Here is a 14,812-nt window from a genome sequence, read left to right as displayed (position 1 = left end):
GAGACCTTAATCGGGTGGGCGACATAGTAGGGCTCGTAATTATGGTTTATGTAGGTTTCTTAAGATGAAACCGGCGTAGTTCATCCTCAAGTTAGACCATTTAGTGACATCGGTTTGCAACCTCGAAATGGTAGAATGACATGACTCTCCGAGACTCCAACCACGCCTCCCCTCGACCCCACGCACACCGAGAGGCCACGCCAGCCATATAAATAAATTTAAATTGCTGAATTTACTACCATAAATATTTTGTTTATTCTAATTAACTTAGCTTTATCTAGATGGGCACTAAAATTGAGTCAATTATTTAGGAGGAAGGAAATAATATCAATGCCATTTTCCATGGTCCATTTAGGCGTGCGGGGCGCTGGGAGCATCGGTGAACCCTAGGCGGCCGCTAGTAAAAGAAACCTTTGCGCGCCTCCAAATTTTACTACTCGTACGGCGCGTGTACGAGTCCCGATCGGAAAATTTTCTCCGGGACGACGGTGCCGAAGAACGTCACCCTCGTGGCAATGAAACCACCGCGCCCGCAACGGCCAGTCCACGCGGCCACACGTCACGCGTCTCTCCTCCCGGATTCCGCCCCCACCCCACGCGGCGTCCCTATCCACCACCACTTCCTCTTCCTCTGCTCCATTATAAATTCCCGGCCACCTCCTTCATTTCACCAACTCACAGCTCAACAGCCCTCAACCCCTCTTCATCTCTCTTTCACCTAGCCCGAAGCAACCCCTCAGAGCGAAGCAAGCGGCCGAGCAAATCAATGGCGATGACTTCATCAGCTGCAGCAGCCGTCTCCTTCTCCGCCCGCCCGTCAGTGGCAACCACGACATTCCGGCCGCGCGCCACCGTCCTGGCATCCGCCTCCGCGGGCGCCAAGCGTCTGCGCACGAAAGCCCCCAAGGGAGGCAAGTGGTGGGCGCCGCTGGTCGGATGGTCCGGGCGAGCAGACTACATCGAGACCGCGGCGCCGGTGGTGGAGGAGGAAGAGGAGAAGGCGGCGAGGCCGTTCGCCGGCGGCCTGACGGAGGAGAAGGCGCGGCAGCTGCGCGCGCGGATGGCGGAGATGGACAGCTTCCACGACGCCATGTATCACTCCGCTATCGCATCCCGCCTCGCGCGCACAGCCTAGGAACGCCGGCCGCCATGAGCGCGCGCAGAAAACCTACTAGCCAACTCGCCGGCACTACCGCGCGCTTACTCGTCGTTGGTGTGCCCGTGCGTCTGTGCATAGCTGTTTCTTCTTCTTCTTCTTGTAAATTACAAAGCTCCCCCGCTTCGTGTGCGTCCTCATGGAGGAGAGGTTGAAGATGAAGAAGGGAGGGATCTGGTTTATTTGGGTTGATCCCCCTCCCCCTTCGTCCACAACGCGACGCTCCCCGATCTGTATAGTTTAATTTTCTCTTTTTTCTTTTTGTAAATTATTACAAAGCTCAGATGTATGTATAAATGAATCAATTACAAGCTCGGATCTTTCGACTTCATTCTACTCTTTGCTGCAACATTGTCGAGATGTCTACTTATCATTCCGCTCAAATTGAGGTCACAGCTGGTACAGTCGATTGATTAACTAATTAATTTGGTGCACCGACCTCTTCTCTGATAAGCATATCGTCAGAATTTTAAAAACGAAGCATGCAAAAAATGTAAGTGTGTGTTCAAGGAATAGAACCATTTCGCACCCAAGCCAACTCTTGTGTTCGGTTGTGGAATGGAACACCTAGAGCCAATTCTTGTGTTTGGTTATTGAATGAAACGAAGCCAACTCTTGTGTTCGGTTGTGGAATGGAACACCCAGAGCCAATTCTTGTGTTTGCTTATTGAATGAAACGAAACCGAGTGGTTTCTCAAAAGGAATATTCTTCCTATATGCAAAATGTATCCATTCCACCGATTCGATGGAATGTAGTGAAACGGTTGTTAATTAGCCGATGTTAATCTAGTCAAAAAATAATTACCCGTTGTTAATTATGATTTTGAGACTAAAAAGGCTATTAGTCAATGTTAATTGCGATTTTGAGATAAAAGATAAAAGTTTAAGGAGGCGGCGTTTTGGCTCGTACGCCCAGATGATCATACTATCTGGTCCGTCCGTTTGTGCCTCGCGATTTGTGCTGTGGGGAAATTTGACTGATAGGAAATGGTGAATACGCGGGTGGTGCGCGTACTGTTCTGGTGTACTGAACGGCATTTATTGGTGGTCCAGCTAGTGTCCGTCGGCTAGATGACGGCGAAATTCTTGAGCCGCCCGACCTGGAAAGTTGATGAAATCTTGGGCTGCCGGTCCAAGATTTTTTCTCCATCGCAACAGATACGATTAGCACCAGGTTGACCATCTAGCGACGATCCCGGGCTGGCAACCTACTGGAGACGACGGCGCACCTAGTGAGATCTGGGCGGCCTAGGAGGCGGCGCCGCTGGCGAAGAAACTCCGGCGAAATCTGCAGTCGCGCGCAGACATGGAGTTCCCTGTAGGACAGGTCGACAGGTAAGGACGTCGATTCTCCCTTGCCCCTAGCCTGTTTGGTCTGTGCTTTCTGGATCTGGCGGTTTCTGTAAATCTGTCTGATCCGCCGGAGTCTTGTGTCTCTGTGCAGGTTGTTTTTCGGCGACTCGTCGGAGCTTGCTGGCATCATGGGGCCGGCGTACGGCGTGCGCATTGAGGAAGAAGGGGCAGTCAGCGTGGTGGCGGAGGCGCACGATACCGGCCGAGACGACGAAGCAGACAGCGTTGCAGCAGTGAGGCGAATACATGTACAGGGGCCGCAGCCTGAAGAGAGCGCCGGTGAAGTCGGGGAAGAAACTAGAGCGGCAGCGTCAATGCATTCAGGGGGCGCCATGAATGGGAAGAGGAAGATTGTTGGTGGTGTTGGGCCATCAGAATCAGAGCAGTCTACTCTGAAGGTGAATCCAGAAGCGCCGGGTTGGATCAAAAGGTGAGGGCACTAGTCTGTTTCCTCCTTAACTCATCTTTTCGTGCCAAATTGAGCTGTGACTCAACGATATATGTAGATTCTTAGCTTTTTGTCAGAACCTAAGAACCCCTTTGGCATCAGCAATATAGACCTTTCTCTTAATTTATTTTTACTGCTGGTAACTTTAATTTGATGTGCTATTGGTATGGCGCTGATTAGGCCTGTTTGTTAAGTATAGGCGCCTAAGATTCAAAGTCATTTAAAATGTATAAGGTGGTATGCGAATCAATTACCTATGGAGTTGTCACTGCATCATTTTTTTTTTAATTGCTAGCGAGTACTGAGAATCGGTTTCGAATTGTAGATTTTCTAACAAACCTTGGGGACATGGCTTGTAGGGTGCGAGTTGGAGGACATGCAACTGAACGAAGTCCTTGCCCAAACCGGGTTGGTACGTTAGAGAAGATGATCAGAAGTTACCCTGAGAGACGAGGAGATTATGTCCTTGAGCCATCACTGGGCATGACATTTGATTCGCTCGGCGAGGCATATGACTTCTACAACCTATATTCGTGGGAACACGGTTTTGGCGTTAGATATGGGAAGAGCCGGCTGAACCCACAGCGGACGAAGACAATGCAAGAAATAGTCTGCGGCTGTTCTGTAAGCAAGTATAGCAATTTTTTTCTTCCAGTCAGTAAAGAGAACGCTCGATTGGAGCTCTAAAATTATGCAGTACACGCTCAAAAAAATTCCTTTCTTTCCAGGGGAAGCCTGCAGGTGAGAACACACGATCCTGCCGCTGTGAGTGCCCAGCGCTCATACGCTTGCTTCGGACAGAAGATAAAGGCTGGTACATAACCGAGCAGCGAGCGACTCACAACCACTCTCTTTCCAAAACTTGCGCAGAAAAAGTTTACTGGCCATCGCATAAGCACATAGATGTGTACACAAAGGATTTGGTGAAACAGCTAAGGGAGAACAACGTAAACATAGGCAAAGTGTACAGCATAATAGGGAGTTTCTTTGGGGGTGTTGGCAATGTGCCGTTCACCAAGCGGACATTGAAGAATCTGTGTGGACGGATAAGCAAGGAGCAAGCAGATGACGATGTGAGGAAGACAATGGAGGTTTTTGCAGAGATAGGATCAAAGGATCCTGAGTTCACATACAGAGTGCTAGCTGATTCGGACAGCCGGATTAAGAATTTGATGTGGGCAAACGGATCAAGCCGTATGCAATACAAATATTTCGGCGATGTAATTACATTTGACACAACATACAGGACAAATTTATATGATATGCCGTTTGGGTTATTTGTTGGGGTGAACAACCACTTCCAAAGTATCATTCTTGGGGGAGTGTTGCTGCGGGATGAGCAGACAGAAAGCTTTGAATGGGTGTTCGAGGAATTTGTCCGGATGATGGGTGGTGTGCCACCAAAGACAATCCTGACAGGTATGAGTTCCGATTGTTCATGCTTTTTGCTTAAAAATAAACCGGTGTTATGTGCGACGGTCTACTGACAATCTTTTTGTGTGGAAAAAATATGGCAGACCAGTGCAGAGCAATGGAGGTGGCCATAAGCAAAGTGCTGCCAGGAACAGTTCACAGGTGGTGCAAATGGCACGTGCTGAAGAAGGCGAAGGAATGCTTGGGTCCTCTATACAGTAAGAAGAGCGAGTTCAGGTCAGAGTTCCACAAAGTTGTGAACCATATGCTGACAGAAGAAGAGTTCGAGACAGCTTGGGCAATGCTGCTAGAGAAATACAGTCTGAAGACACACCCGTTCCTGACGCAGATTTATGAGGTCAGGCACAAGTGGGCGAAGCCATATTTTCGGGGTGTTTTTTGTGCGAAGATGACTAGCACACAGCGGAGCGAGAGCGCAAACATGATGTTGAAGAGCTACGTGCCGCCTGGATGTGCAATGAATTTGTTTGTGAGGCACTACATGCGTCTCCAGCATGACCGCGAGAAGGACGAGGGTTATCAGGAGAAACGAACAAAAGTGGTGAGTCGGAAGTGCTCTGGTTACTATTGTCTTGCATAACTTCAAAAAAAATAACCATTTGCACGGATAGAGCAAGTCTCAGGACAAAAACTTGTTTTTTTGCATTGCTGATTGGAGGCTTTGATCTGAAAAACTGTTTTGTTGTCTTGTTCATGCCAGGCAAGTGCTGTACTTCATGCTAACTTGTCAATAGAGGAACATGCTAGCAAGGTGTACACTAGAGCAATGTTCGAGCAGTTCGGGCATAACCTATACATGGCTGGGGCTTACCGTATTGAGGAGGTTGAGAAATACAAATTGTACTTGGCGAAGCACACGAAGGCCCACAAGAGAGAGAAATGGAGCCGGGTCGAATTTCAGGTGAAGGTTGCTGATGGCGGTGAATTTTTTGAGTGTGAGTGTGGCCTGTTTGAGCACATGGGAATTGTCTGCAGCCATACTATAAAGGTAAAGGTCGGAAAGAATGATTTTATGTACTTTGCTGTTTTTTGCACTTGTGTCTGTGTGGAGATTCGAATTTGGCCCCATTTGTCATGACTCCTTCTTTTTTGCAAAGGTTATGGACTACCTGGGTGTGGAGGAAATACCGAAGCGGCACATCCTGAAGCGGTGGACAAGGGATGCAAGGGATGTGCTGCCAGTGCACCTTGAGGTATACCAGAACGACCACGCCTCTAGCAGGTCTTTCACGTACAGACATTCTTTGCTGTATAGGAAAGCGCTTGAGCTGGTCAGGCTGGGTGATGCAAGTGCGGAGGCATACGAGAAGCTTGATAGCTTGTTCGATAGCAACCTATCGATAATGACACCGTACGATAGTATGAGGGATGGGCTTGGGCTAGAGGACAGGCCGGCGGATCAACCATATGAAGTGGAAGCAGAGAGAGTGGTGGTGGACGACGGATTGATTATGGCCGAGGAGCCGAATCCTCTACTAGGGTTGGGAGCCCCAATAAAAAATCGCGGGGCTGGGAGGCCAACCACGAGCAGAGACAGGGCTCCTTACGAGGGGACCGGTGGACTGAGCAAGCGCACGCGTTTCTGCACAATTTGCAGGTGTAGCGGGCACAAGAGGACGACATGCCCACAGCGGGGAGACGCACCGAAACAGCCACGAAAAGTGGCGAAGTGCACGAGGTGTGGGTTGCCTGGGCATCGTAGGACGACCTGCACAAAGCAATGTGCTGCATTGCTTTCCTGAATGCGATATGATTACAGAGGCAAAAAGAATCCCATCCATCCCTACCCAATCTAACAAGATGATGGTTGTAGGAGCTGTCTCATTTGTAAACGAATTATTCATTTTGTATTTGAAGGATGTTCCTGGAGATTATTTGGTTTATATTTGTTAAAGATGTTTAATGATAATATTGGGTGCAACTGTTTGGCACATAGTAGTTCAGTTCTACCTGATGTAGTTCTGCGGGCTTGACTGAATTTATCCACCTTTACTTGTTGTTCTTGATTCATTTGTCTTAGGCCCCGCATTTTACTGGTAATCAAGTGAGGTAATGAAAATATGTGTTTTGGTAGTGGTAGAGAACTAGACAGAATCTAATATTCCTGGGTTTTTTGGAGAACCAGTGAATGTGTATTTTTACTTTGAGCCATTTTCAGAACAGTTTTTGAGGCAGTTTAGTGGTGCTGGAAAATATATAGCTGAAAAATGCATTGAATGCCTGTGTGGTGGTGGGCCGTGGACTGTTGACAATGGATCAGGTACTGGAATTCAAATTTTGAATTTGAAATCCACTGGAGGGAAAGTGGAGCTGGAGACAGCTATATATATGGGAGCTTGGGACTTATAGTTCATAGACACAGCAAGTTCAGAATCGAGGAAAGCTAGGTTCCCACTGATCCTCGCCGTAGGTAGAAGAAGGCATGGCAGCAACCCTTGGCAGCAGCACCTTTGCGATGCTGGGTTCCTTCAGCCATTGGACTGCAGGTGAAGCCTGGGATGGAGAGGTACTTCTTGTAGTTTGTTTTATCAAATCTGTGGTGATATGTTGCGTTTTTCCAACTCCTGGTTGATCCTAAGCAACTGTGGTTGATACAATTTTTCAGTTTACTGAACCGAAAAGCCGGAGCGTGGAGGTGGCGTCGGATGAGGCAGGTGGTAAGCGGAAGCTGATGTGCCTGGATGACTCCAAAGCAGCACCGGCATCCGGGTCACACCCCCATGGTGGTGACTGTGGTGAGGTGAGACAGCATCGCGAATACAGAACCAGAGCTTGTTTTTTTTGCCTCCAATGGTGGACACTAATTACCTTTGAATATCCAACTGCAGAAGGGCAACGTCGTGTGCAAGTTGGAGGTGGAGGCCGAAGCCGGTGACGGAGAGGAGGAACAGGTCGGGGATTACGATCCGCTCGGTCCTGCCATTGTCGGCGGAGCTGTGGACGCTCAGCTTGAGGAGGGAGAGAGCTCCGGCATATGGACTGAACCGATTTGGTACTACGAGGAGGATGACGAGGTCTCCAGCGCCAAGCGCGTCCGCCTGGACTAGATTAGGACCCTGCATGGCCTGATTAATGCCACTAGGGCTGCGTGTGTTGGTAATGATAGTTTTACCAGTTGGTTAATTAGTGGTTACCATGAGTCCACCAGTAGGCACTGTATCCCGCAGTCCGCTGTTTTATGCGAATAAATCTGTGCCAGTCGCTGATAATCAAGCGGAGAAGATCTTTGTTTATGTCTAAACGCGCTGGCGTGGTCTTTTTAAACAGCAAAATCCATGTGGTCCACCTCCCGTTGAATGCAGCGCTAAACACAGGGAGAAACATCCACTGGCCTTGTTTTCTAGCTGCTTTCCATCTCTTTGGTTGCAGTGCTCGAACTGTACCAGGTGTGCTCAGATGTACCGATGTGCTGGGCCAAAACAAGGAAAAAGAGGGCTGTTACTGTAGCTTCCTGGAGCATCCAAAAAGATTTGTTTCTACCCCTATCAGTGGTCGCCGGTGGGGCCCATAAAATGTGGGGTCGCCGAGATCATGTGGGCACTGGAAGCCATTGTTGACGCCGAAGAAAAATGGTGTGAGCATATGCCCCTGGTCACCGTTTTAATTTGGTGGCACACTGGGTTTTAATTCTGGAGAAACTTCTTAATTGGGAAAATTGTGGTGGGTTAGCGTTGGGCGGGAGAATTCCCGCCATAGCGGTGCAAAAATCTGTGGTGGGTAGCTACAGGGGATGCTATATTTACTGTCTAAGAGATATGGAAAATCTACTTAGATGCCACGTGTGACGGTGGAGGAAGGGAGGTGGTCTCTTTAAGTCAAGGAATGGGCGTCTCCCACTGCGGGCTCGTGGAACAGTGGTTCACTACCTAGGTACCTGAGCTCGAGAGAGAGAAAGAAAGAACCCAGGAAGAAAATCCAGGAGACGAAGTAGCTGGTGAGTGCGTCAATGGCCTTCACATCCGGGCATTTTTACCTCAAAGAACAGCTGATATATCTTTGCTACGTGCCGAAAAGGTAGATTTCTTAGCCTTTTTTGCATGCAGGATTCGTCGGATTGAGGCCGATGGACCAAACGGCTGCGACGCCGAAGGGGAGAAGGAAGAAGGGGAGGAGTCCGGATGAGTTGCAGGCGTCGACTTCGACCAGATCTACGCGGGCATGGGGCGCATCGACACCAATGCTAGCTGCCGCTTCATCTGCAAGGGAGAAGAAGCCGCCGACCACCCGCACCGGCTTCTCCGTCGCACCTGTCCTAGGGGTAGGTCCGATCTACTATCCAGTTGTGAAAGAAACTGGTTTGGCTAGCCTGTTGGCCACCAGGTTGGTAGGGCTTGTAGATAGGAGGTTCTACGTCTCTTGCCTCAGTAATCTTGACCCTGAAACTATGGATATGAGTTTCAAGGACGGCGAGGTGCGGCGTGTAACTAAGGAAGAAATAGTTAGGGTTCTAGGTGTACGGTCTGGGGGAAGGACCATACACGGTCGTAAGTCTAGGCTTAGCTCGAAGATGCGGGGTGCCCAGATCGAGAAAATCCAGGCGCTGCTGCAGATGAAAGTTGACAGATCTGCTGGTATAAGCATGGATGATCTGAAGAAGGTTTTCCAGAGCTGCGACGTGGCCTGCTTGACTCCAAGCCAGGTCGTCGCTGCTCAGGTTGCCTACACATTGCTGGTGTGCAGCACATACATCGCACCGCGACAGGCAGTCCCGACAATACCTGAAGAGATTCTTGGGATTGTGATTTCGCCGGAGAAGCTGCATGAGTACGACTGGGCTGGCTATGTGCTGAGGCAGATGCAGACGGCTGCATCGCGGCTGAAGATGGACAAGGATACACATTCACCCATATACGTCCTAGGTGCATGCCCACTAGCAGCTGCGGTGAGTTCTGTCCCCTTTTTTTGTTTGTATTTGTCTTGGATCTGCAGCCACTCCTTTTTTTGCATGGATGGTGAGCTTTTCTGATTGATTAAAGTACATTTGCCTTTTGCTGAACAGTTGTTCTGCATCGAATGGATTGATTTTGGTGATGCTGGGCTTGACACAACCATGGCGCCGAAAATCGCAGTTTACACAACGGAGAAGCTGAAAGAACTGATTAATCTGGTGATGGAGGACGGTGTCGGTGGTGAAGTGAAATACAAGGTTTGACAGCGATTTTATGTTGTCGCATTTACTTATAGCTGGGCAAAGTGGTAGTGTTACGTGTAGCTCTTATAATTCATTGTTAGTGCAGAAGTGTCTGATGCTAAGTCTAACCAAAAACATGGTCTGTACATATACACTGTTGCAGACTAAGCCGATTACTGCCAGGCAGGGAGAAGTACTGCGAATGCACCCTCTTATTGAAAATGGAGGGATAGGTGTGAGGAAAGAGGATGAGAAAACCTTCAGAAATCTGAATAAGGAAGAGGTGGGTAATTTGTTTTGTGTGAGTACGGCTGCAGGTTTTTTAGCTGTGTGCGTCTGTACTGCTGAAATTATTGATTTTTTTTTGGATTATCAATTTCAGGGCGTTGCGAAGGTACGATCACTGGTTGACGGCTCAGTAATTCCTCTCATCCGAAATGCTGTTGCGCGGGTTGCATCTGAGCTTGCAATCCCTGGAGAGATGAATCACGTGTTGGTAGACGAGATATTCAGAGGTGTGGAGAGTGCCAGGGATGCACTAGCTACTATATTTGCAGATGCCCTCTTCGAGGGAGAAGAGTCGGTTGGAGCAGGTACTTGTAGAAAGAAGCGAATGGTCATTTTTTTTATTCCATTTGGTTTAAAAATTGTTTAACTGAATTGTGTGGAACTTAATTATTTGTCAAACATGTAGGAGTGTTTGATGGGCGGGCAGCTGCTACATCGGGTGATTTGCAAAGTGGAGCAGAAACACATCCTAAGATGGTCAGAGGTTAGAAAATTGTCCTGCCGCGCTAGCGTACTGTAGAAAAACCGGTGAACTTTAGATGTTCGCGCAATCTATTAGTCATTTCTGGTAACTAAGTTTTTTCCGAAAAAAATTATGTAACACAGGTGATGATGTTGACGAACAATGGGGGAAAGGGTGTATGGTCATGGTGGTATGTAATGATCCAGGTAAGTGGGATCTGAATAAAAGGGAATGTGTGGTAATGCTGCCTGTTTTTGTCGTTAATCAGGCATGATCGAACAAGGGTTACTGAAAAATAATTGGTGCTGTGATGTCTATCTTGCTATGCAGTTGACATGTCCGAACCAATGGTGCCGTCGGACGACGAGGTGATGGGGGAGGAAAATGATTTACCCCGTGCTAGCACACCGTTAGTGGCAGAAGATACCGGAGACAGCTGGAGATATGGAGAAGGTTTGACGTCTGCAACTCGCCGTGCGTCCACCGAAGACCGTGGGAAGGGACCTATGGTGTTTGAGAGCAGCGAAAACATCATATGCCTCGGTGGCGTCAGAAATATGAATGATCGGTGTAGAGGAGACGAGGAGCTAGCAAGACAGCTACAGAAGGAACTTGATGGAGAAGGTAAATTACATCTGGATTATGGCACAAATGGTAGTAAGTTATGTGTAGTTGGAAAGATTTAGATTCCTGAATGTATAAGTTGGTGATAGCTACATTATTTTTGCAGCTGATGCTTGCATGCGCCGTGATGAAAATCTTGCGAGGATGATATCTGAGATGGAGGCGAATAATGGTATGCTTCTTTCTGCCGATTACCTTTTGTCATGCGTTGATTGGACAGAAAGATTCAAGGTTTTGCCATACAGAACTAAAAGAGGAAAAAAATGCATTTTCGACAGAGAAAATAACCGAAGAAATAATTAGTTCGTTAATTGGTGACACGGCATCCGGTCAGCATGACAAGACGATGGATGTTCAACCAGTGGAAGCAGGTTTGTGCTCTGTTCTTAACACCATGCCGCAGGCTTTGAGGGGTGTTTTTTTCAGTTAGAAAATGTGTGGTGATTTGGTAAGTGGTGTCGCGCACTGATTTAGCTTCTAAATTTAGCAGGTACTGATGCACGTGACCGTGTGGAGCATGTAAACATGGTTGACTTGACACCAAGTGCTTCAGGTAAAAAAAATAGAATTCGAGATTTCTGAAGTACCATCGGTTCTGCGAGTACAAATCGTATTACTGAGGTTTAAAAGATTTAAAGCAAACCATTTCTGATATAACTGAATCTCTGTCTTCCAGCGATTGACGGAGCGCCAGTGTGTGCGGCAGGGGACCCAAATGCTGGTGCAGGAGTTCTCCCCCAGCTTGTTCCGGTTCAGCACTATGTGCGCAGGCGCAGGAAGCAAAAGGCAAACCGTGTGATGCCGCCGAAAAAGAGGGTTCGCTTCGAAGAAGGGTTGAACATATGGCATGATCCATCCAGGGATTGTAAGTGCTGATATTCAATTTTTGTTTTTTTTTTTTGGAAGTGCTGCACCTTGTGTGGGAAAAATCGCAGAACCCTGTGCGTGATGTGTGTTGGTTCACTTCTTTTTTTGCAGCGGATGATTCTGACGCAGAGTACCCAGCTGGATTGGAAGGTGTCATATCTTTAAACCCTGTACCAAGATCGCATGCTTGGATGTTACGTGCCGGTGGCATCTAGCAGCATACATTGTCTCTTACATGTCTCTTGTGCTTTCTATTTTGTCTGGCTGCAGCAGGGGATGCCGGCGGTGCGGTGGTCGGTAGTTCTTCTGCTTGTGCGGAAGCTGTTGCAGGAGGCAGTGAGGAAGCTGTTTTGCCAGCGGGTAATTGAAAGAATCCATTATGATTTCTTTCCGAGATTATGATAGGCTGTTGAAGCTAATTTGCTGGCTGTATGAAAATTCATGGAAGAAATGACAGGTGGAAGGGGTGCCAGACCGGCTAGCGCATCACCTGAGGGGCCTGAAGTCGTCGAGAGAGCGGAGGATGGTGCTGCTGATGGACAACCTGCGGGTTGCGGCAATGTAGGACTACCAGATGGTGGAATTTCAGGTCAGAAGGCAACGATTATTCAGTATCCCCTGCTTTGTGTTTTTTTTGCATATTAAGAAGTAGATCCTGTGGCAAAGGGAGAAGAAAATTGTGTTGCAGTCAATAAAAGTAAAATTGCTGCTGCAGGTCAGGACGCAAGCGAGCATTTCCCAGCTGGTGTTGCAATTGAGAATTTTGGACCTACAGCTGCAGATGTTGAAGAAACACCGGGTAAGGGACTATTTGTGACCAACTGAAATTATGAATGCAACAGGGGGGCACAGGGTTGCGTAATAGTGGCCCCTATTTGTTACAGTTTTGTGTGTGTGCTTAGGCTGTCCATGTTTTACAACCAGGTGTTGTCGGTGGGCGGGGTGCGGTTCGCAGCGGTGACACTAGGCCGGTATTTGTCGACTTGGGTGGCAGTGGTTCATCCGCTCGGGGTGGAGCATCGCGCTACAGCGTTGGGGGGCCATCAGTTTCTGTTACAGGATTTGAATTCGCGGTTCCTGATGGAGTTCGTGTAAAGACTGAAATTGGAGAGAACTTTCCTGCAACATATGGGCTGAGTCACGAGGAGCCACTTGGAAGCCTAGTCCTGAAGTTTGTTGACAATATGATGTCGTGCAGTGAAAGGGAGCTAGACAGGTAACAAAACATGATTCCCTTAGATGGAGAGTTAAATTCTGCTTGAATGAGAACTAGAAATAAGCTGAAATTAGTTGGATTTAGGAAAAAGTGGCAAATTTTACTCATTCTAGCCTTAAAAACTGAGTGCTGATTGTTTCAGGAAATGGTTCAAACACCGTGTACCTACAACGATCCATCTGACAGGCTGGGACTTCAAGATTGATTTTGGCCCAGGTGGCAAGATTACATTTGTTGGGTGGTCAGCGGTGCACAGGCTTCTGAAGGTGCTGGAATTCAAGGTGTATGGATATTCTGCAGCTCGCTGGCGCCACATCTTCGACCCGAGATTTGCGGTGAGTATATGCAAGCTAAGTCTGGCATGCAGTTTGTGTTTTGAGGCCCAAAAATGTTGGCCAAAAAAAAATGATTTTGCTCACAACTCCTTGGTAACAACTTTCAGAAACATCTGATGGGGGTTGATACAAGGTATATAGACTACGCATTCATGAGGAGCATGATGACGTCTGATGAAATAGGATACAAATTAGAGAATGTGAAGAAGGTGAATCCTCGGCTGGATATAAATGTACTTATCGAAATTTAGTAATGTAAAAAACCTGGTGCATGTGGTTTGAACAAATTTTTTGTTTGTGCTTTCAATGAATATGTGCAGCTGATGATGCCGCTGGAAGTGCTTCAGAGCTGGTCGCTGTATGTGTTTGATCCAGAAAGCAAGCACATGTTGGTGATGGATCCTACGACGACATTCTATGGAGAAGAGGTGATGCGTGAGAAGCACGAGGCAATAGCAAAAAAAACACTTTTCGGGCTGGTTCGTTGCATCAACGAGAACATACCAGATTGGGAGGTAAATGCAAGCAACTGGCAAATCAAGTACCATGCAGGCGCACACTTCAACTGCAGCAGGTGCGTGAGAAAATGCATGATTTTTTTCAAAATTTGGTGTTATGAGGGGAATGGTTAAGATATCCTGTGTGATTGATTAGGAACTAACCAATTCTGCCACCGAAAACAGTGAACAAAGCGGAGTGTACATCGTACACTACATTCGAGAGTTCAACGGGCTGTATCTGAGGTCAATCCTAAGTGATGTAAGCAAGTTTTCTTTCGAATCATACATGCACAATAAATATAGAGAGAAAAACGTTTTCGGTTTTATGGCTAACAAGGCGAATTATGTGAACCTTTGGTGCAGGAGCGGATAGAGTACCTTCGCAAGACCATGGCATACCAGCTTGCCACTATGAAGGGGAATGCTGGAGACCTTCCTGACTTCATGATCCAGATTGTCATCTAGTCGATCCGGATGACCTTAGCTATTGCCTTCAGGCCTATGTGAAGTTAAATTATGTCAGTGTTAGACTAAGAACTTAATCGGTTTGTAAGCACACTAAGCCGAAGTTGCATATCGGGGGTTGCGGGCGGGTTCGCTTTGTGGGATGGCATTGAGGGTCCCCGGACTAGGATCACATTTTGGTTTGTTCGGGGGTCCGGTTCCACGGCGTTTAGGAGTAGCCAGGTTTGGTTAGCTGATAAGGAAGATGCCATGTGTATGCGGCAGGGCTTGGGTAGTTCCCGTGTGGAGCTACATTTTGGTGTTTTGGTTGATGTCAGTCATGTGGCCAACAACGAAAAGAAATGTTTGTGGACATTCGGGTTTAATCTTGTTTTTTCGATGATGTAAACCAACTTTGCTGCTCCCAATGAACGGAGCCCTTATTGTTGATGATGGCGCCTGGATTAGTTGATTGTCCGAAGCTGCTGTCGGAAGCTTTTCGAGTTTGTGTATTGTTGAGATTGAACTGACAAACACAAGAATAGAGTAGTTG

General features: G+C 47.7%; 3 protein-coding genes across 6 annotated transcripts; all 3 read left to right on the top strand.

The window, feature by feature from the left end:
* Positions 1-750: 750 nt before the first annotated feature.
* LOC127340354 (uncharacterized) lies at positions 751-1,487 on the top strand. Its single transcript, XM_051366140.2, has one exon. The coding sequence runs from the start codon at positions 767-769 to the stop codon at positions 1,133-1,135; it is 369 nt and encodes a 122-aa protein (XP_051222100.1). The 5' UTR covers positions 751-766; the 3' UTR covers positions 1,136-1,487.
* A 562-nt stretch (positions 1,488-2,049) lies between these two features.
* LOC127293369 (protein FAR1-RELATED SEQUENCE 5) lies at positions 2,050-6,401 on the top strand. The gene is made up of 7 exons (XM_051322967.1): positions 2,050-2,491; positions 2,601-2,939; positions 3,317-3,581; positions 3,686-4,376; positions 4,475-4,932; positions 5,092-5,379; positions 5,489-6,401. Exons 1-7 carry the CDS (start codon positions 2,463-2,465, stop codon positions 6,131-6,133), a joined length of 2,715 nt encoding a protein of 904 aa, XP_051178927.1. The 5' UTR covers positions 2,050-2,462; the 3' UTR covers positions 6,134-6,401.
* Positions 6,402-6,522: 121 nt separating this feature from the next.
* Positions 6,523-14,726, top strand: LOC127293337 (uncharacterized). 4 transcript variants are annotated; one of them, XM_051322951.1, is made up of 22 exons: positions 6,523-8,325; positions 8,435-9,273; positions 9,391-9,537; positions 9,686-9,805; positions 9,905-10,115; positions 10,217-10,294; positions 10,417-10,479; positions 10,604-10,897; positions 11,004-11,069; positions 11,176-11,268; positions 11,388-11,450; positions 11,574-11,762; positions 11,876-11,914; positions 12,035-12,124; positions 12,213-12,353; positions 12,480-12,563; positions 12,689-12,980; positions 13,123-13,315; positions 13,423-13,524; positions 13,636-13,889; positions 13,999-14,074; positions 14,179-14,726. In XM_051322951.1, exons 2-22 carry the CDS (start codon positions 8,455-8,457, stop codon positions 14,278-14,280), a joined length of 3,516 nt encoding a protein of 1,171 aa, XP_051178911.1. In that variant the 5' UTR covers positions 6,523-8,325; positions 8,435-8,454; the 3' UTR covers positions 14,281-14,726. The 4 variants fall into 4 exon arrangements, with proteins under 4 accessions (XP_051178911.1, XP_051178918.1, XP_051178891.1 ...); XM_051322958.1 differs by having other exon boundaries at positions 11,385-11,450; positions 12,222-12,353; XM_051322931.1 differs by having other exon boundaries at positions 11,385-11,450.
* The last annotated feature ends 86 nt before the right edge of the window (positions 14,727-14,812 follow it).

This window comes from Lolium perenne, chromosome 1 (genome assembly GCF_019359855.2).
Source record: "Lolium perenne isolate Kyuss_39 chromosome 1, Kyuss_2.0, whole genome shotgun sequence".
Taxonomy (NCBI): Eukaryota; Viridiplantae; Streptophyta; class Magnoliopsida; order Poales; family Poaceae; genus Lolium; species Lolium perenne.
The sequence above is the reverse complement of the archived record's forward strand: the minus strand, read 5'-3'. Positions and strand labels throughout refer to the sequence as shown.

Excerpts from the sequence above, each read along its gene's own strand:
- LOC127340354 (XM_051366140.2), top strand. The coding sequence starts at position 767 with ATGGCGATGACTTCATCAGCTGCAGCAGCCGTCTCCTTCTCCGCCCGC.
- LOC127293369 (XM_051322967.1), top strand. The coding sequence starts at position 2,463 with ATGGAGTTCCCTGTAGGACAGGTCGACAG. Across the intron at positions 2,940-3,316 it reads GCGCCGGGTTGGATCAAAAG|GGTGCGAGTTGGAGGACATG; the intron begins GTGAGGGCACTA and ends CATGGCTTGTAG. Across the intron at positions 5,380-5,488 it reads TCTGCAGCCATACTATAAAG|GTTATGGACTACCTGGGTGT; the intron begins GTAAAGGTCGGA and ends TTTTTTGCAAAG.
- LOC127293337 (XM_051322931.1), top strand. The coding sequence starts at position 8,455 with ATGGACCAAACGGCTGCGACGCCGAAGGGGAGAAGGAAGAAGGGGAGG. Across the intron at positions 9,274-9,390 it reads CATGCCCACTAGCAGCTGCG|TTGTTCTGCATCGAATGGAT; the intron begins GTGAGTTCTGTC and ends TTTGCTGAACAG. Across the intron at positions 13,316-13,422 it reads TCTTCGACCCGAGATTTGCG|AAACATCTGATGGGGGTTGA; the intron begins GTGAGTATATGC and ends AACAACTTTCAG.